General features: G+C 26.1%; 1 protein-coding gene across 1 annotated transcript; it reads right to left on the bottom strand.

Moving 5' to 3' along the window:
* Positions 1–4,074: 4,074 nt before the first annotated feature.
* LOC126736496 (esterase E4-like) lies at positions 4,075–17,346 on the bottom strand. Its single transcript, XM_050440874.1, has 8 exons — positions 17,164–17,346; positions 9,797–10,094; positions 9,569–9,738; positions 5,437–5,643; positions 5,254–5,386; positions 4,736–4,920; positions 4,540–4,681; positions 4,075–4,487 (listed from the first exon to the last, which is right to left on the bottom strand). Exons 1-8 carry the CDS (start codon positions 17,290–17,292, stop codon positions 4,171–4,173), a joined length of 1,581 nt encoding a protein of 526 aa, XP_050296831.1. The 5' UTR covers positions 17,293–17,346; the 3' UTR covers positions 4,075–4,170.
* Positions 17,347–17,939: the final 593 nt, after the last annotated feature.

Below are 17,939 nucleotides of genomic sequence, written 5' to 3'. Positions count from 1 at the left end.
ATAATTTATTTGAAGTAGTTTTTGAGAAATTCTACTTTTTGTTGAGGCATAAACTTGAAAATCAAAAATCACTTATCCGTAATTTGAGGTATAATATCTCAAAAAATGTAATTCTAATAATTTTAGGATATTAATAAAAATTGTTAAGACATATTTTCTCAAGATTTTTCTTTTTATTTAAATAATATAACCGAAGTAGTTTTTGAGAAATTCTACTTTTTATTGAGGCATAAACTTGAAAATCAAAAATCACTTATCCATAATTTGAGGTATAATATCTCAAAAAATGTAGTTCTAATAATTTTAGGATATTAATAAAAATTATTAAGACATATTTTCTCAAGATTTTTCTTTTTATTTCAATAATTTATTTAAAGTAGTTTTTGAGAAATTCTGCTTTTTGTGGAAGCATCAATTGGAAAATCAAAAATCTCTAATCAACAATTTGAGGTACAATATCTCAATAAATATGATTCTAATATTTTTGAGATATATACAAAAATGATTAAGACATATTTTCTCAAAATGCTTCTTTTTATTTCAATAATTAATCTGAAGTAGTTTTTGATAAATTCTACTTTTTGTTGAGCATCAACTTGAAAATCAAAAATTTCTTATCAACAATTTAAGGTATAATTTCTCAAAAAAATTTAGTTCTAATAATTTTAGGATATTAACAAAAATTGTTAAGACATATTTTCTTAAGATTTCTTCTTTTTATCTCTATAATTTATCTAAAGTAGTTTTTGAGAAATTCAACTTTTTGTCGAGGCATCAACTTAAAAATCAAAAATCCCTTATCGTCAATTTGAGGTATAATATCTCAAAAAACGTAGTTCTAATAATTTTCAGATATTAACAAAAATTGTTGAAACATTTTTACTCAAGATATTTCTTCTTATTTCAATAAATTATCTGAAGTAGTTTTTGAGAAATTCTACTTTTTGTCGATGTATCAACTTGATAAACAAATATCTTTTATCGGCAATTTGAGGTACAATATCTCAAAAAATGTAGTTCTAATATTTTTGAGATATATACAAAAATTATTAAGACATATTTTCTCAAAATGCTTCTTTTTATTTCAATAATTTATCTGAAGTAGTTTTTGAGAAATTCTACTTTTTGTTGAGGCATAACCTTGAAAATCCAAAATTTCTTATCGGCAATTTGAGGTACAATATCTCAGAAAATATAGTTCTCATAATATTGACATATTAATAAAAATTGTTAAAACATGTTTTCTCATGAATTTTTTTTTATTTCATCAATTTATTGAATTCGTTTTTGAGAAATTTCACTTTTTGCTAAAACATTAACGTAAAAATGTATTTATGACAATTTGAGGTACAATATCTCAAAAAATTAAATTCAAATAGTTTTTTAAGCTAGTACCAAAAATAGCGAGACATATTTTCTCAACAATTTGCATTTTATTTCGTCATTTGATCTCAAGTGATTTTTGAGAAATTTCACTTTGTGTGGAAGTATAACCTTGAAAATTAAAAATAAATATTGGGCAATTTAAGTTATAACATCACAGAAAGTATAACTCTTAAAGTTTTAAGCTATTAACATAAATTGTTTAAATGTGTTTTTTAAAAATTTGCTTATTATTGTATTCATTTATCTCTTAAGTGGTTTTTGAGAATTTTCACTTTTTGTCTTGGTGCAATTTGAATACAATATCTTTGATTTATTAACAAAAAATGTCGAGATATGTTTTTTCAATAATTTTCTTGTTCTTTCAACAATTTATCTCAAGTATTTTTTGAGAAATTTCACTTTTTGTTAAGACAAATCCTTATTCCTGCTAATATGTAAAATCCGAGTCGGTCGACAGTTTTGCGGTGCAACGGCAGCAATTTTGATGGCATCCGTTTTGGGTCCGAGAATGCCGGTGACGATAGGAAGGTCAACAACGCGAATTATCAGGAATTCCTGCGAGATTCCCCCGAATTCCTTAAGCACGGAGTGGCGAGAGAACCTTCGGTAACGTGTATATTATGCAACAATAACTGCCCCCATGAAAATCGGAATTTTGTCACTTTTCAAAGGATTTACTGCTTTAATTTTCCAGGAGGTATGCCTTTGCTTTGTTGCTGTATTAAGGTGATGTTTTATTATTTTATTAAATAGCCTTTGCCCCTGAGTGGTTCGATGAAAGATCTTCTTTGTATATGGAAAATATTTTTAAACTTCATTGAACTTCCAGTCAGGTCGGAAATAATGGCTAACTTTGTTCTTTAAAATGGGATTTTACGTAAAATTCTACGAAATTCGAGGGGTCACATGCACTACTTTAATGGAATAGTCTTTGAGATATAACGAGTCAAAAAAATTTTTAATTTTTTTTATTTTTAAGATTATGAAGCCAAAAATGGAAATTTAATAAAAAATTTGCAGCTCGCAGCAGAAATGAGATAATGGAATGAATCAAAAAACGAAATGTTTAGAATACATCAAAGATGGAACAGTATGTAAACAGAATTATCCACCTTAATTTTCCTACAGGGTCTTTTGAAATTATGAGAAAAAACAACAGTTTGTTTTACTCCTGTATAATATAGCCTAATCGAAAAATGCTACTTTACAAAATGATTTTAAAAAATCACAACAAATGTATCTAAAAACTGATGGTAAAATCATGAGAATATGATAAAAAATAAAAAATTTATAAAACATCAAACTTGGCCAATATTTCAGGGTGGCGGAATTTTGTGCCAGCGAGTGTATGTTTTTTTTTTAATTTTCTTTATATTTTAGTAATTTATCTCAAGTGGTTTTTCAGAAATGCCACTTTTTGTCGAGGCAATATCTTGAAAATCAATAATTTGTTTTGTGCAATTTAAGATACATATATCTTAAAAATTGCAATTGTTTAGACGTGTTTTCTTAAGAACTTGCTTTTTATTTCACTTATTTATCTAAAGTGATTTTTGAGAAATTTTACTTTCTATCAAGGCATAAGCTTGAAAATCAAAAAAAATTTTTTGGCTTTTTGAAATTTAATTGTTTTGTATTTTAACTTATATATTAAATTTGTTAGGAAATATTTTCTTAAGAATCTGCTTTTATTTTATCAATTTTTTCAAGGTGGTTTTTAAAAGATTCTATCTTTTGTCGAGGCATAAATTTGAAAATCAAAAATTTCTTTTAGGAAATTTGAGAAGCAATTTCTCAAAAAATTAAATTTTGCTGGTTTTGACGTATTAACCAAATTTGTTAAAATATGTGTTTTTTTTTAATTTTCTTTATATTTAAGTTATTTAACTCAAGTGGTTTTTCAGAAATGCCACTTTTTGTCGAGGCAATATCTTGAAAATCAATAATTGGTTTTGTGCAATTTGAGATACATATATCTTCAAAATTGCAATTTGTTAGAATTGGAATTATTTAGACATGTTTTCTTAAGAACTTGCTTTTTATTTCACTTATTTATTCAAAGTGATTTTTGAAAAATTCCACTTTTTATCGAGGCATAAACTTATAAATCAAAAATTGGTTTTCAGTAACATAAAACAAAATATCTCAAAAAATACAATTCTAATATTTCTGAGCTATTAAAAAAAATGTTAAAACATGTTTTCCTAAAAATTTCCCTTTTATTTCATCAATTCCAATCAAGTAATTTTTGAGAAATTCCACTTTTTGTCAAAGCATATACTTGAAAATCAAAAAATTCTTTTTGCCTTTTTGACGTAAAAATATCTTCAAAAATTCAACTTTTTGTAAATATTTTTTTAACAGCTGCTTCTTATTTGATTAATTTATTCGAAGTGGTTTTTGAGAAATTGCATCTTTTTTGCACGGGGTGCATTTTAATTCATTTTCATAACTCTTCACTTTCACCCTAAGCTCTTTGGTCTGATTTAAATTATGCTGTTAATAACTTAAATTTTATTATGATTTTTATTTGAGGTTGATTGCCCAACCTTCTACTGCTGTAAAAAAAAACTCTTTGTAAATAAAAATTATTTTCTACTTTTTGATTCGATTAGCGACAAGAAGCCAGGCCTTGAATCATTAAAAATTCTCCAAATAATTACTAAGGAATTTCATAATAAAACCCACTTAAAAAAAAAACAATATATTTATATAATATCAGATAACATAATAATAATTGTGCAAACAAATTTTTCCTGCAATGAGTTAATAAATCATCTCCACCTAATTGCCAATCTCGTCGTTGGTCAAGTCGAACCCTCCTGCCTCCTCTAAAATCTCATGCCAGACCTTCATCCTCTCCCCAAATGGATCGCTCAACATCTCCAATTTCCCTGCGATCCTCAAATACCTCAAATTATCCTTATCGGTGACCTCCTCCCACTCCAAATGCGGCTTTCCAGTTCGAGCGAAACTGCTCCAGAGTCCCACCATCACTTCTATGGCCTTAACGTCCTCTGGAGTGTATTCGATTTTCATTGGGAAGTGATTGAGCGACAGTAGATAAGCCGAGTCGTATCCATGAGAAACCCCTTTCTTGTCTGGAAATAGTTCGAATCAGTTGCTGTAGACATTAAATTCAATTTAGTTTACCAATTGCTATCATAGTTTTAAAGATGTCGCTGGCTTTTTCGTCATAAGCAAACATATAAAGGAATATGGGGTTTTTGGCGCTGGAAATCATTATTTTAGTCGACTCGATGACCCCTAGGTTAAATAATATATCCCCCATTTGCTGCAAAACATAGATTTTTTTTAACACAAGAGCTCTTAATATTTGATCAAGTACCTCAATAAGTCCCTCCTCGGTGACCCCATTCGGATAATAAAGCTCCCTCAGCATCTGTTGCCATTTGGGTGCTTTGGCTGGATCCTTTTTGATATTCCAGGATAAAACATTTTTAGCGTAGTACCCTTGATCTTTTTGGGGCATTATCTTGGCATGGACCAGAAGACCCTCATCTTGACACACCCCTAAGAACCCCGTAAGTAACACTTAGCACCCCTTAATAATAATAATAATAATAATAATAATAATAAGACGTTTATTAGCCACCAATACAAAAAAAGCATAATTACAGAAGGTAATATGATTATATACATGGAATTGAATATTAGAATATTAAACAAAGAGAGCATATTAAAAACAATAGGTTATATGAAGAATTTAGTTAACACAAGTAAGGCAACTAAAAAGCCATGCATTCAGACTTCCAGAAAAGAAGGAAACAACTTCCTGGATTCTGTTAAGGCTTATAATAGAAGAAGTAAGAGAAAAAAAAAATAACTTACTAATGTTCTACTTACCCTGAATTAATGGCACTTGATTAAACCTTCCCGATCTCAGCAACTCTGCAGGGTCTTCGCATAAGAAAGCTTCTGGATTTGGTGTCTCTATGACCGGTCCAAAAGGTCTTCTTACGCTCCCATCGCAAATATACTTAAAAGAAATGTTAAAAATTGTTTTTTTTTTGGGCTTGAGTTGGTTACCTCTGGTATAGTTAGAGCTGTTTGAGCCAGTTCTTCAGCAGAAGTCTCCATAAGGACCTCCAAAGCTTCCTTTTCGCTTGTAACCGTTTTTCCGAGCATGTTAGCGATGGAAATGGCGTTTTTTTGACCCCATGACCAAGTGTTGAAGACTGAGCCACTTTGGGCAATTGCTTTGTGGAAAAGACCCTTGGCCGTCGGTGAGAGTAGCTAAAAAGTCTGGACTTTGAGTTTTTTTAGAGTGTTTTTGGATTTAGGGCATTTGGAAGTGTGGTTGTGGATAAAATTATAGGTTTTCAGGATATTAATGGAAATGATGTCGTTAGAGGTCAAGAACTCTGCCATATTCCTAAAGTTTATGAAGGATATAGTGGATTTTTATTTACTAATGGCTACTCCGGATTGATCCTAAGAACTTTTGATAAAAGAACTTTTTTCAAAACCGCACACGTTTTTCAGAAAAAAAAAAGAAAATTCATCATTTTTCCAGATAAGAAAGTCATGGGCCCCACAAGATTTCGTCAATTTTTTGGCAGCAGTTAACAATATTTATTTTTATTTTTTTTTTCGATGAGACTTTTTTAAGAGAGAGGCTAAATAGGGAAAAAAAAATTAATTTTTTTTTGGTAATGTTGACTCCTTTACGAAAATTTTTCTGTAAAATTCTTTTTTTTTGTGTAAAAAAGACTAAGATGAAAAAAAAAATTTATTAAATAAATGTATAAGAATCCTGATAAGAAAAATAAATAAAATTAATTTACATATACACAGTGTGTCCCAAATTTGATCTACATGTATTAATTTGACTCGTAATAAACTAAAAAAAATAATTTTAATTTAATTTTTCTAAAGAAACTTTTTACCCAATAAGAAATTCACTAATTAATTAAATAAACCGCGATTAACATTAAAAAAATATTATTTAAAGGTTTAGCGAATTTAATTGCAATAAGATTTATTTAACTATTTGATAATAAATGAAGCTTTTCTTAAGAATTTTTTGCAATAATTTTTTAGTACATGGAAGGCAACGAATTTTACAAAAAAAATATTAAAATTAATGTATAAGTTTTTTAAAAATATAAAAAAATCAACAAGTTTTATAATAAAAAATGAAGAATTCAATGCTACATTTATTTGATGGCAATAAGTAACATGCTTACATAAATTATGCAAAAATGCTTAAATTATAAAAAAAATTACTTATTTTATTTATATTTATCAAAAAAACAAATGAAAAAAATGCTTGAAAGGAATATTTTTTAATAAACAGAGTGCCTTAGAAAAAAGATCCATTAAGAATATAAATTAATTTATTTAAACACCGATAATGGACGCTATTTCTTTTAATGTAAGAAGGTGTATTTCCATAAAAACCCGAACAAAAAAAATATATATTTAATTCAAAAACAAAATGTCTATTTTTTATTTTTTTTCCGATATAGATTTTTTTCCTTAATGAATATGTAAATGCATATATACCGTATGTCCCAAATTTGATTTTCACCATGAAAACCATTGAGAAATAGATGGAGATGGGTTTTTAGACCATGCTGCACCTTTGTTTAAAAAATACCGTATAATGACAGTATATTATTCGTTATACTTACTGTTTGAACCTAAAAAATGGAAAATCTGTGCAAGTTTAGTCCCTAGTCTATAGTGTTTTAGCCTTTAAGTCTTCTTTTGTAAGTTCGTTTTAATAAGTATTGAGTTAGTATATGTATGTCTCTATTTAACTTTTAATTATTAATGACTTTAGTGTATACATTTAGGTAAGGCTTAAAATTGACGCATGCTATGTTCATTGTTGAACCTTTGTAATAAAGAATTTGAAATTAAAGAAATTAAAATTTGCTCAAAAAAATAAGCTACTAATTTGTTTATACAGCGATGGTGGCAACGAATTTTCAATTAATAAAAAAAAAGGTTTTGTCATATTTTGTTTTTTTTTTTAGATTTTGAAAAATATATATGCAGTATTTTTGTGCTCAAAGCAATTTTGAGGAAAAAAGCGTCACGTCCGTTTAAATTATGCACAGATTAAATTTTGAAAAAATTCTCGTAAATCCTGTTTTCTTCTGTAAAATAAAATAAAATATTAATTTAAAGAATAAAAAAATAAAAAAAAAGTAGATTTTTTTTTTTTAAATATAAAGTGAGGAGAGAGGGAGTGATGGAGAAGACTTTAGTAATCTAAGTAGCTTCCTTATTATTTATGTAACATAAAAGTGTTCTTATTAAAAGCTCTTTAAACTAAAATAGCTAAAAAAAATATTTTTTGATTTAAATGGTTTTTTTTTTAAATGTGACCTCTAAAAATTTTGAAAAATCTAAAAAATACTTGTAACTTGTTTCCTATTTATTGAGTTTTCAAAATAAATCATTAAATAGTTTTTGGTAGAGAATTACTTATTTTAGCACCCACTATTATAAGAAAATATTCAACTTCAAAGTTTTCCGCAATTCTTGTGAATTCTGGATAACATAGGACAGATATTTCTTTACTAATAGATTCTCAATAAGTTTTATTTAAAATTTAAAATTTTTTTTTAATATTTTTTGCTAAGGTAAGGTCAAGGCAACAATTTAAAATGGTATAACAATTTTTTTTTAACTTTCGGGGAAGTGTAGAGGGAGAATCAATTCTTATTTTCTTTATGGGACCTTTATTATCCAAATGACAAAAAAGTATTTTATGACTAAAAGCTCTTCAAACTAGAGATGCTAAAAAAAAAATTTTAATTACTTAATTTTTTGATTTTTCTTCTTAATTTTGTCCCTTGAAGAGTTTTGAAAAAAGCAAAAACGTTCATATCTTCTTTCCTATTAATTTAAAAAAAAACTATAGACATGCTTATGGTAGAGGATTGCATTTACTGTCCATTGCAATAAAAAAAAGTCTTAAATTTCCCATAGATTTTGAAAAAAAAATATATTTTTAATTCAAGGATTTTTGCCATTTTTTTTAATTCTATAAAAGATAGAATCAATTTTCTTTTATTTGTGCCTTTTATTTAAAACATTTTCCTCAAAACCCCGCACGTTAAAATATATATCTAGAAATATTTTTTTTTTTATTCAAGGTTTTCTGTCATTTTCCGCAATTTTATAGAAGATAAGATCAATTTTCCTTTACTGGTAATCACCATAATATATTTTCAACAAATTTTGTTTAAAATATGTTCCTCAAAACCAATTAAATTTACTTAAAAAAAAATAAGGGAATTTTTATTTAATTTTTGACGAAAATTAATTTTTTTTTTAAATTCTACAATAATGAGTCAAGGCTAGAATTTCAAATATTATTAAAAAAATTCTGATCTATTTAATGGAAATCGGTTCAAAAAATATGAAAAACTTTTATTTTATTTTTACAAATTTTCAAAAAAAAATAACCCAGAAACCATTAAGTTAAAAAAATGTGCTTGAGTACATTTTTTCTGAATTAAGAATCCTTTTTAATGACCTAATTTCCAGGGAAATTCGTGGGAAATTAAAGGAATTATGGAATAAATACAGTTTTTCCAAAAACATTCATTCATTGATTTTTATTCATTTTTTTTTACATTTTCTGCCAAAAGATTATTATTTATCAATACTACCCTTGCTTGTTTTAAAAAATCATTGTTTTTCAAAATAATACATAGAAACAAGAGACAAGTTCGGCGACAACATCACTATTTAATAACACTGTTTGTTTATTTAAATTTGATATAATTTTATATATATAAATATTTAGTGCAAAAAACAGTTTTATTAAACTGGAGATTATTAAGGAAAAAATCATCTTTTATTCATGGATACCATTAAAAAACAGTGATTTTGCAGAAGAATTTAATAATAATATTATTAACCTAGGGAGGGACTATACAGAGGATAAATTTTGAAAAATCCAAAAAACGCCTGTGACTTGTTTTCCATTAGGTTTCCGAAAATATTTCTTTTCGATTTCTAGAAAAAACATGTTTTTATTTCAAAGTTTTCCGCCATTTTCACGAATTCTATTAAACGTAGGATCGACTTTGTTTCACTAGTGGCTACCATGGACTATTTCCAATAACTTTTATTGTAAAAAATTTACACATTTTTGAGAAAAAAATTATGCCCTAAAGAAAGCTCATAAACATCTTACTTGAAATTGTACAGAAGCTCCACCGGCACTAATACCGAAAATCGTGACGTTATCTGGATCACCACCAAAATTTTTGATGTTTTCTTTAACCCACTTTAGGGCAAACGTTTGATCCTTTAGTCCGTTATTACCAGTGACACCCAAACTTGCATCTTCTAAACTTAAAAACCCTAAAAACCGTACAATCCACTATTATTAAACTTGTTTGAAGAAATGTTGTTTTCCTACCAAAAATCCCCAGTCGATAATTCATGCTGACAAAAACCACATCTTCGGTCATAATCAGGTCGGCACCGGCCATCATTTCAGTACCTGTACCGGCGGTAAAACCGCCCCCATGGATATAGACCAGTACCGCCTTCAGTGGGTTCTCATCGGCTGACGGTACCGCCCTCGTATGCACGTTAAGGTACAAACAGTCTTCGGAACCTTCGATTTTTTTGGTTACGAAGTTCAAGCTCAGACATACGTTTCCGTCTTTTGTACAGTCCCGAGTGTCTTGCCATGGATCTACTGATCGTGGAGCCTACAGGAATATAACTTTTGAAGGTGTAGATTTAAAATTCAATTCAATTTAAAAAAAAATTAAATGCTGCTCACTAAATTACAATATGTTAATTTGCTAGGGAATTGGTATGTATTTTATATATTATTAAGAATTTTTCAGAAAAAAATATGTCAGCTACCTGCAAAAAAATATAATATTTTAGTAGAAAAATGGTATTTATGCAGGAAATCAGTTCCAGAAAAAATTAATGAATTTTTCAAATTAATTTGAAATTGCTTGAAATATTTTATTTTTTTATCATCAACGCTCAACTTTTTATTTATATGGGCTAAGAAGCTTAACCTGCTATCAACTGTTATTAATAAATTTTTGGTTTCATCCACCAATGGTATATAATTAAAAAAATGGAATGCCTGGAAAAACGACAATAATTTAGTAGAGAAATATATAAAAAAGGAAAAATCGTATTTTTGCAGAAAATCAATTTAAAAAAAAAATTAATTAATTTCCCAAATTAGCCTGAAAAAAAAAAATATTTATTTTTTTGAACAATTAAATTTTTTTTTTAAATTAATTCTTTCCATGCACTTTGTTCATTTTAAGCGTTTTCGAATTTCGAATAAAAGAAAATTAATCATCAAACAGCACCCGATTTATTAGCTTGAATTTTAGATTGTAATTTTCAGAAAGAATTTTTTAGAAAAACTATTTAAAAAATGGATCAACTGCTTGGAAACAATACAATATTTCAGTAGAAAAATAAAAAAAAAAGAAAAATTCAGAAAAATCGTATATTTATGCAGAAAATCAATTGGAGCAAAACATTAATAAATTTTTTAAATTAATTGTAAATTCCTCGAAAAACTTTATTTTTTTTGTTATGAACAATTTTATTTTTTTTTTTTTAATTATTTTTTTCTAGGCATTTCAGATGTTTCACCTTAGATGTTTTTCAAATTTCCAAAGTCCAAATTTTTATTAAAAACCTAAAATTGAGGGATCGGACAGTGTGCATGGACATTGTATTAATTGCTTCTAAAAAAATGAAAAACTATTTGGAAAATACATTAGCCCTAACTGCCTGAAAGAAATACAACATTTTAGTAAAAAGTTAAAATAGAAACCGAAAACTTTGGAAAAATTCGTATATATGGAGCAGTTTGAGAAGCAAATTAATAATTCTTTTAAAATAATATTAAATTGCCCGAAAAATTGTTTATTTCTTATTATGAACAATTTTAATTTTTTTTCTAAATAATTTTTGTCTAGGCACTTCGGTTACTTTAGACGTTTTAAAAGTCAAAATGTTTATTTTTAAAACCATCGGATTTTATTGAGGGATCGGGCAGTTTGCATAGACATTATACATTACATATAAGGAACTTATTGTGTGGACAAAACTTACAAAAAAATAATTAAGAAAAATTAGAGATCCCAAGAAAAGAGCACCTGATGTGTGGACCAGTGATTTATTAACTTGAATTGGACAAAAATTTAGAAAAAATAATAAGATGAAACTAAAGAGCGAGACTATTTCACTTTCATGAGGAAAATTTTGAAAAAATGGAAAAATCTGAAACGAGTAAAGCCATCTAGAAAAAATTAATCAATCTTCAAAAATTTTCTTGGAAATATTAATTTTTTTTTTAATTTTATTTGATATAAAGTTCATAACTCAAAAAATACACCAGATATCTTTTTGAAAATGTATACACATATTCCAAAGATAATTTCGTTGGACACCTATTTCAGCGTTTTTCCAAATTCGAACAAGCGTTTGAAGAAAAAATTTTTTTTTGGAAATATTGATTTTTTTTAATATTTATTTGACATAAAACTCATAACTCAAAAAATTGACCAGATATTACTTTGAAAATTTGTACACATATTCCAAAGATAATTTCGTTGGATACCTATTTCAGCGTTTTTCCAAATTCGTACAAGAATTTGAGAAAAAAATTTTTTTTTGGAAATATTGATTCTTTTTTATATTTATTTGACATTAAGTTCATTACTCAAAAAAATTGACCAGATTTCATTTTGAAAATTTGTACACATATTCCAAGAATAATTTCGTTGGACACCTATTTCAGCGTTTTTCCAAATTTGAACAAGAATTTGAAGAAACAATTTTTTTTTTGAAATATTGATTTTTTTTAATATTTATTTGACCTAAAGTTCATAACTCAAAAAATTGACCAGATATCATTTTGAAAATTTGACACATATTCCAAAGATAATTTCGTTGGACACCTATTTCAGCGTTTTTCCAAATTTGTACAAGAATTTGAGAAAAAATTTTTTTTCTGGAAGTATTGATTTTTTTAAATATTTATTTGACATAAAGTTCATAACTAAAAAAATTGACCAGATATCATTTTGAAAAATTTGTACACATATTCCAAAGATAATTTCATTGGACACCTATTTCAGCGTTTTTTCCAAATTCGAACAAGAATTTGAAGAAAAAAATTTTTTTTGGAAATATTGATTTTTTTAAATATTTATTTGACATAAAGTTCATAACTAAAAAAATTGACCAGATATCATTTTGAAAATTTGTACACATATTCCAAAGATAATTTCATTGGACACCTATTTCAGCGTTTTTCCAAATTCGAACAAGAATTTGAAGAAAAAAATTTTTTTTGGAAATATTGATTTTTTTAAATATTTATTTGACATAAAGTTCATAACTAAAAAAATTGACCAGATATCATTTTGAAAATTTGTACACATATTCCAAAGATAATTTCATTGGACACCTATTTCAGCGTTTTTCCAAATTCGAACAAGAATTTGAAGAAAAAAATTTTTTTTGGAAATATTGATTTTTTTAAATATTTATTTGACATAAAGTTCATAACTAAAAAAATTGACCAGATATCATTTTGAAAATTTGTACACATATTCCAAAGATAATTTCATTGGACACCTATTTCAGCGTTTTTCCAAATTCGAACAAGAATTTGAAGAAAAAAATTTTTTTTGGAAATATTGATTTTTTTAAATATTTATTTGACATAAAGTTCATAACTAAAAAAATTGACCAGATATCATTTTGAAAATTTGTACACATATTCCAAAGATAATTTCATTGGACACCTATTTCAGCGTTTTTCCAAATTCGAACAAGAATTTGAAGAAAAAAATTTTTTTTGGAAATATTGATTTTTTTAAATATTTATTTGACATAAAGTTCATAACTCAAAAAATTGACCAGATATCATTTTAAAAATTTGTACACATATTCCAAAGATAATTTCGTTGGACACCTATTTCAGCGTTTTTCCAAATTCAAACAAGAATTTGAAGAAAAAATTTTTTTTTGGAAATATTGATTTTTTTTAATATTTATTTGACATAAAGTTCATAACTCAAAAAATTGACCAGATATCATTTTGAAAATTTGTACACATATTCCAAAGATAATTTCGTTGGACACCTATTTCAGTGTTTTTCCAAAATCGAACAAGAATTTGAGAAAAAATGTTTTTTTTGGAAATATTGATTTTTTTAAATATTTATTTGACATAAAGTTCATAACTCAAAAAATTGACCAGATATCATTTTAAAAATTTGTACACATATTCCAAAGATAATTTCGTTGGACACCTATTTCAGCGTTTTTCCAAATTCAAACAAGAATTTGAAGAAAAAATTTTTTTTTGGAAATATTGATTTTTTTTAATATTTATTTGACATAAAGTTCATAACTCAAAAAATTGACCAGATATCATTTTGAAAATTTGTACACATATTCCAAAGATAATTTCGTTGGACACCTTTTTAAGCGTTTTTCCAAATTCGAACAAGAATTTGAAAAAAAAATTTTTTTTTGGAAATATTGATTTTTTTTAATATTTATTTGACATAAAGTTCATAACTCAAAAAATTGACCAGATATCATTTTGAAAATTTGTACACATATTCCATGAATAATTTCGTTGGGCACCTATTTCAGCGTTTTTCCAAATTTGTACAAGAATTTGAGAAAAAAATTTTTTTTTGGAAATATTGATTTTTTTTAATATTTATTTGACATAAAGTTCATAACTCAAAAAATTGACCAGATATCATTTTGAAAATTTGTACACATATTCCATGAATAATTTCGTTGGACACCTATTTCAGCGTTTTTCCAAATCCGTACAAAAATTTGAGAAAAAATTTTTTTTTTGGAAATATTGATTTTTTTTAATATTTATTTGACATAAAGTTCATAACTCAAAAAATTGACCAGATATCATTTTGAAAATTTGTACACATATTCTAAAGATAATTTTGTTGGACACCTATTTCAGCGTTTTCCCAAATTCGAACAAAAATTTGAGAAAAAAATTTTTTTTTTGGAAATATTGATTTTTTTTAATATTTATTTGACATAAAGTTCATAACTCAAAAAATTGACCAGATATCATTTTGAAAATTTGTACACATATTCTAAAGATAATTTCGTTGGATACCTGTTTCAGCGTTTTTCCAAATTCGTACAAGAATTTGAGAAACTTTTTTTTTTCTGGAAGTATTGATTTTTTTTAATATTTATTTGACATAAAGTCCATAACTCAATAAATTGACCAGATATCATTTTGAAAATTTGTACACATATTCCAAAGATAATTTCGTTGGACACCTTTTTAAGTGTTTTTCCAAATTCGAACAAGAATTTGAAGAAAAAATTTTTTTTTGGAAATATTGATTTTTTTTTATATTTATTTGACATTAAGTTCATAACTCAAAAAATTGACCAGATATCATTTTGAAAATTTGTACACATATTCCAAAGATGATTTTGTTGGACACTTATTTCAGTGTTTTTCCAAATTTGTACAAGAATTTGAGAAAAAATTTTTTTTTTGGAAATATTGATTTTTTTTAATATTTATTTGACATAAAGTTCATAACTCAAAAAATTGACCAGATATCATTTTAAAAATTTGTACACATATTCCAAAGATGATTTTGTTGGACACCTATTTCAGTGTTTTTCCAAATTTGTACAAGAATTTGAGAAAAAAATTTTTTTTTGGAAATATTGATTTTTTTTAATATTTATTTGACATAAAGTTCATAACTCAAAAAATTGACCAGATATCATTTTGAAAATTTGTACACATATTCCAAAGATAATTTCGTTGGACACCTTTTTAAGCGTTTTTCCAAATTCGAACAAGAATTTGAAGAAAAAATTTTTTTTTGGAAATATTGATTTTTTTTAATATTTATTTGACATAAAGTTCATAACTCAAAAAATTGACCAGATATCATTTTGAAAATTTGTACACATATTCCAAAGATAATTTCGTTGGACACCTATTTCAGCGTTTTTCCAAATTCGTACAAGAATTTGAGAAAATTTTTTTTTTTTGGAAATATTGATTTTTTTTAATATTTATTTGACATAAAGTTCATAATTCAAAAAATTGACTAGATATCATTTTAAAAATTTGTACACATATTCCAAAGATAATTTCGTTGGACACCTATTTCAGCGTTTTCCCAAATTCGAACAAAAATTTGAGAAAAATATTTTTTTTTGGAAATATTGATTTTTTTTAATATTTATTTGACATAAAGTTCATAATTCAAAAAATTGACCAGATATCATTTTGAAAATTTGTACACATATTCTAAAGATAATTTCATTGGACACCTATTTCAGCGTTTTTTCAAATTCAAACAAGAATTTGAGAAAAAAAAATTTTTTTGGAAATATTGATTTTTAATATTTATTATCATTTTGAAAATTTGTATGCCTGTGCATACATTTGGATGCATGATGCATTTGCCTCAACTGCACTGGAAAAAATTACCATTATTTAAAAAAATAATAATGAAAAGAGTCCCAACTAAGTGGACAAAAATTGAAAAAAAAAATTAAGAAAAATTAGAGATCCTAAGGAATAAGTGTGCACCAAGTGATTTATTAACTTGAATTTTAGATTGTAATTTTCAGAAAGACCATTTAAAAAATGTCCGGAAAAAACACCTACGATATTTCAGTAGAATCATTAAAAAAAGGGAAAAGTGTGAAAAATTGTATTTATGCAGAAAAAAAATATAAAATTGAAATAAGTATTTTTTTTCTAAATTAATTTTTTCATCAGGCACTTTTGTTGTTTTTAAATTTCCATTTGTTCTAAGTCGAAATTTTTATGAAAAACCATCGGATTTTATTAAGGGATCGGACAGTTTGCATGGACAATACATTAATTCCTTCTGAAAAATGGAAAAAGGCAAAGTACTCAGACAATGCATCTTCCTCGACTATTTGGAAAAAATACAATATTTCAGTAGAAGAATTCGAAAAAATCCTATTTATGAAGAAAGTCAGATCGAGAACAATTTTTCAAATTAATTTTAGATTGCCTAAAAAAATTTTATTTCTTATTATGAACAATTTTAATTTATTTGTCTAAATTAATTTTTTTCTAGGCACTTTGGTTACTTTAAGGGTTGTTCAGTTTTCTGAAATTATATATACTAAAATTTTTTTGTGGAAAGGAAAGTAGAAGATTCACGGAGAACTTTGGAAGTTTCTTTTCATCCTTGTCAACATAGAATGTAAATAAATAAAATTAAAAATAATAATATTAAATAAAGGGTTTTTTGACATGGACTCAAATCTTGATGTGTATAACTTATACCAATTTTATACTTTTTATGCCCTGATGATGGACATAGCAGTATCCGAAACATGTCGGGAATTATAAAAACCGATAGATCTTTAATAAATAAGTGTATAATTTTTCATTTACCCTAAACTTCTAATTATTTTAAACCAACATTTTTATGAAAAACCATCGGATTTTATTGATCTATTTGAAAAATACAACTGACTACCTCAACTGCCTGGGAAAAATAATTATTATTTAAACAAAAAATTATTAGAAGAAATTAAAGAATAACATTAATTCACTTGAATGAAGAAGATCCAATAGAGCCTTGTAGAAACCAGAATTTACTGAAATCAAAAAGATGCAGGCAAATTCCTAATTTTATCTTCATATATCAATAATAAGTTTTACAAGACAATATGAGCTTCCCAAAATTCTATATAGAAACAAAAACAAAAACAACTGACCTTAAACCTTAAATTTCCCACTGGTGGCGTAGCATACGGGATTCCCAAAAACTTATAATACGTATCACCCTTAATACTTTTTCCGGTGGTACCCAAAATGTTCCCGGATTTAATTTGAACGGTGGCCATGTTGATTATACGACCGGCTAAGAGGAGCGTTTGATACGTTTTAAGCAGTTGGTAATTGCAGGAACTGGTTTAATTGGAGTTTAACCTTGATAAGGGTAGTTCTCGAAAAATTTTCACTTAATTTTCTCTTGGGTTTATGCTGTTTATTTTGAAGAATGACCCGCTATTATTTATTTGTAAGCGCAATAATGGTTTAAGTGGGCTTTTGTATATCTTAAATGGCTATCTAGTCAATTGTTATAAATAAACGGTTTTATTTATAACAACTTGGGTTTTGATGCCGTAAATATGTAATGTTATTATGAGAGGATAAATCATTGTTAATTGAATTTAAACGATTGGGTCTTGGATGAGTTATAGGACTTTTTTGATTTTAAATTAAATGAAAAAATAAATTAAAGATTTTTTGAAAAAACTTATTTTTTATTTTTAGGATTTAAAATTTCAAGTAATTTCCATTTTTTTAATTAAATTTGTGTTTTAAATAAGAAAAACTGTTCGGAGAATTGCGCAACTGCCTGGAAGAAATAAACTATTTTATTAGTTGAATTAAAAAAAAATATATATTCATAAAAAAATTATATTGATACATATAATAACAGGAAATCAGTTTGAGAGAATATTTACACATTTTTCAAATTAATTTT

The sequence above is a fragment of the Anthonomus grandis genome, chromosome 5 (genome assembly GCF_022605725.1).
Source record: "Anthonomus grandis grandis chromosome 5, icAntGran1.3, whole genome shotgun sequence".
Lineage (NCBI taxonomy): Eukaryota > Metazoa > Arthropoda > Insecta > Coleoptera > Curculionidae > Anthonomus > Anthonomus grandis.
Note: the sequence above shows the minus strand (reverse complement) of the source record. Positions and strands in the feature narration are given on the sequence as shown.

Excerpts from the sequence above, each read along its gene's own strand:
- LOC126736496 (XM_050440874.1), bottom strand. The coding sequence starts at position 17,292 with ATGGCCACCGTTCAAATTAAATCCGGGAACATTTTGGGTACCACCGGA. Across the intron at positions 5,644-9,568 it reads GAGCTTCTGTACAATTTCAA|CTACTCTCACCGACGGCCAA; the intron begins GTAAGATGTTTA and ends CAGACTTTTTAG. Across the intron at positions 5,387-5,436 it reads CAGCTCTAACTATACCAGAG|TATATTTGCGATGGGAGCGT; the intron begins GTAACCAACTCA and ends ATTTCTTTTAAG.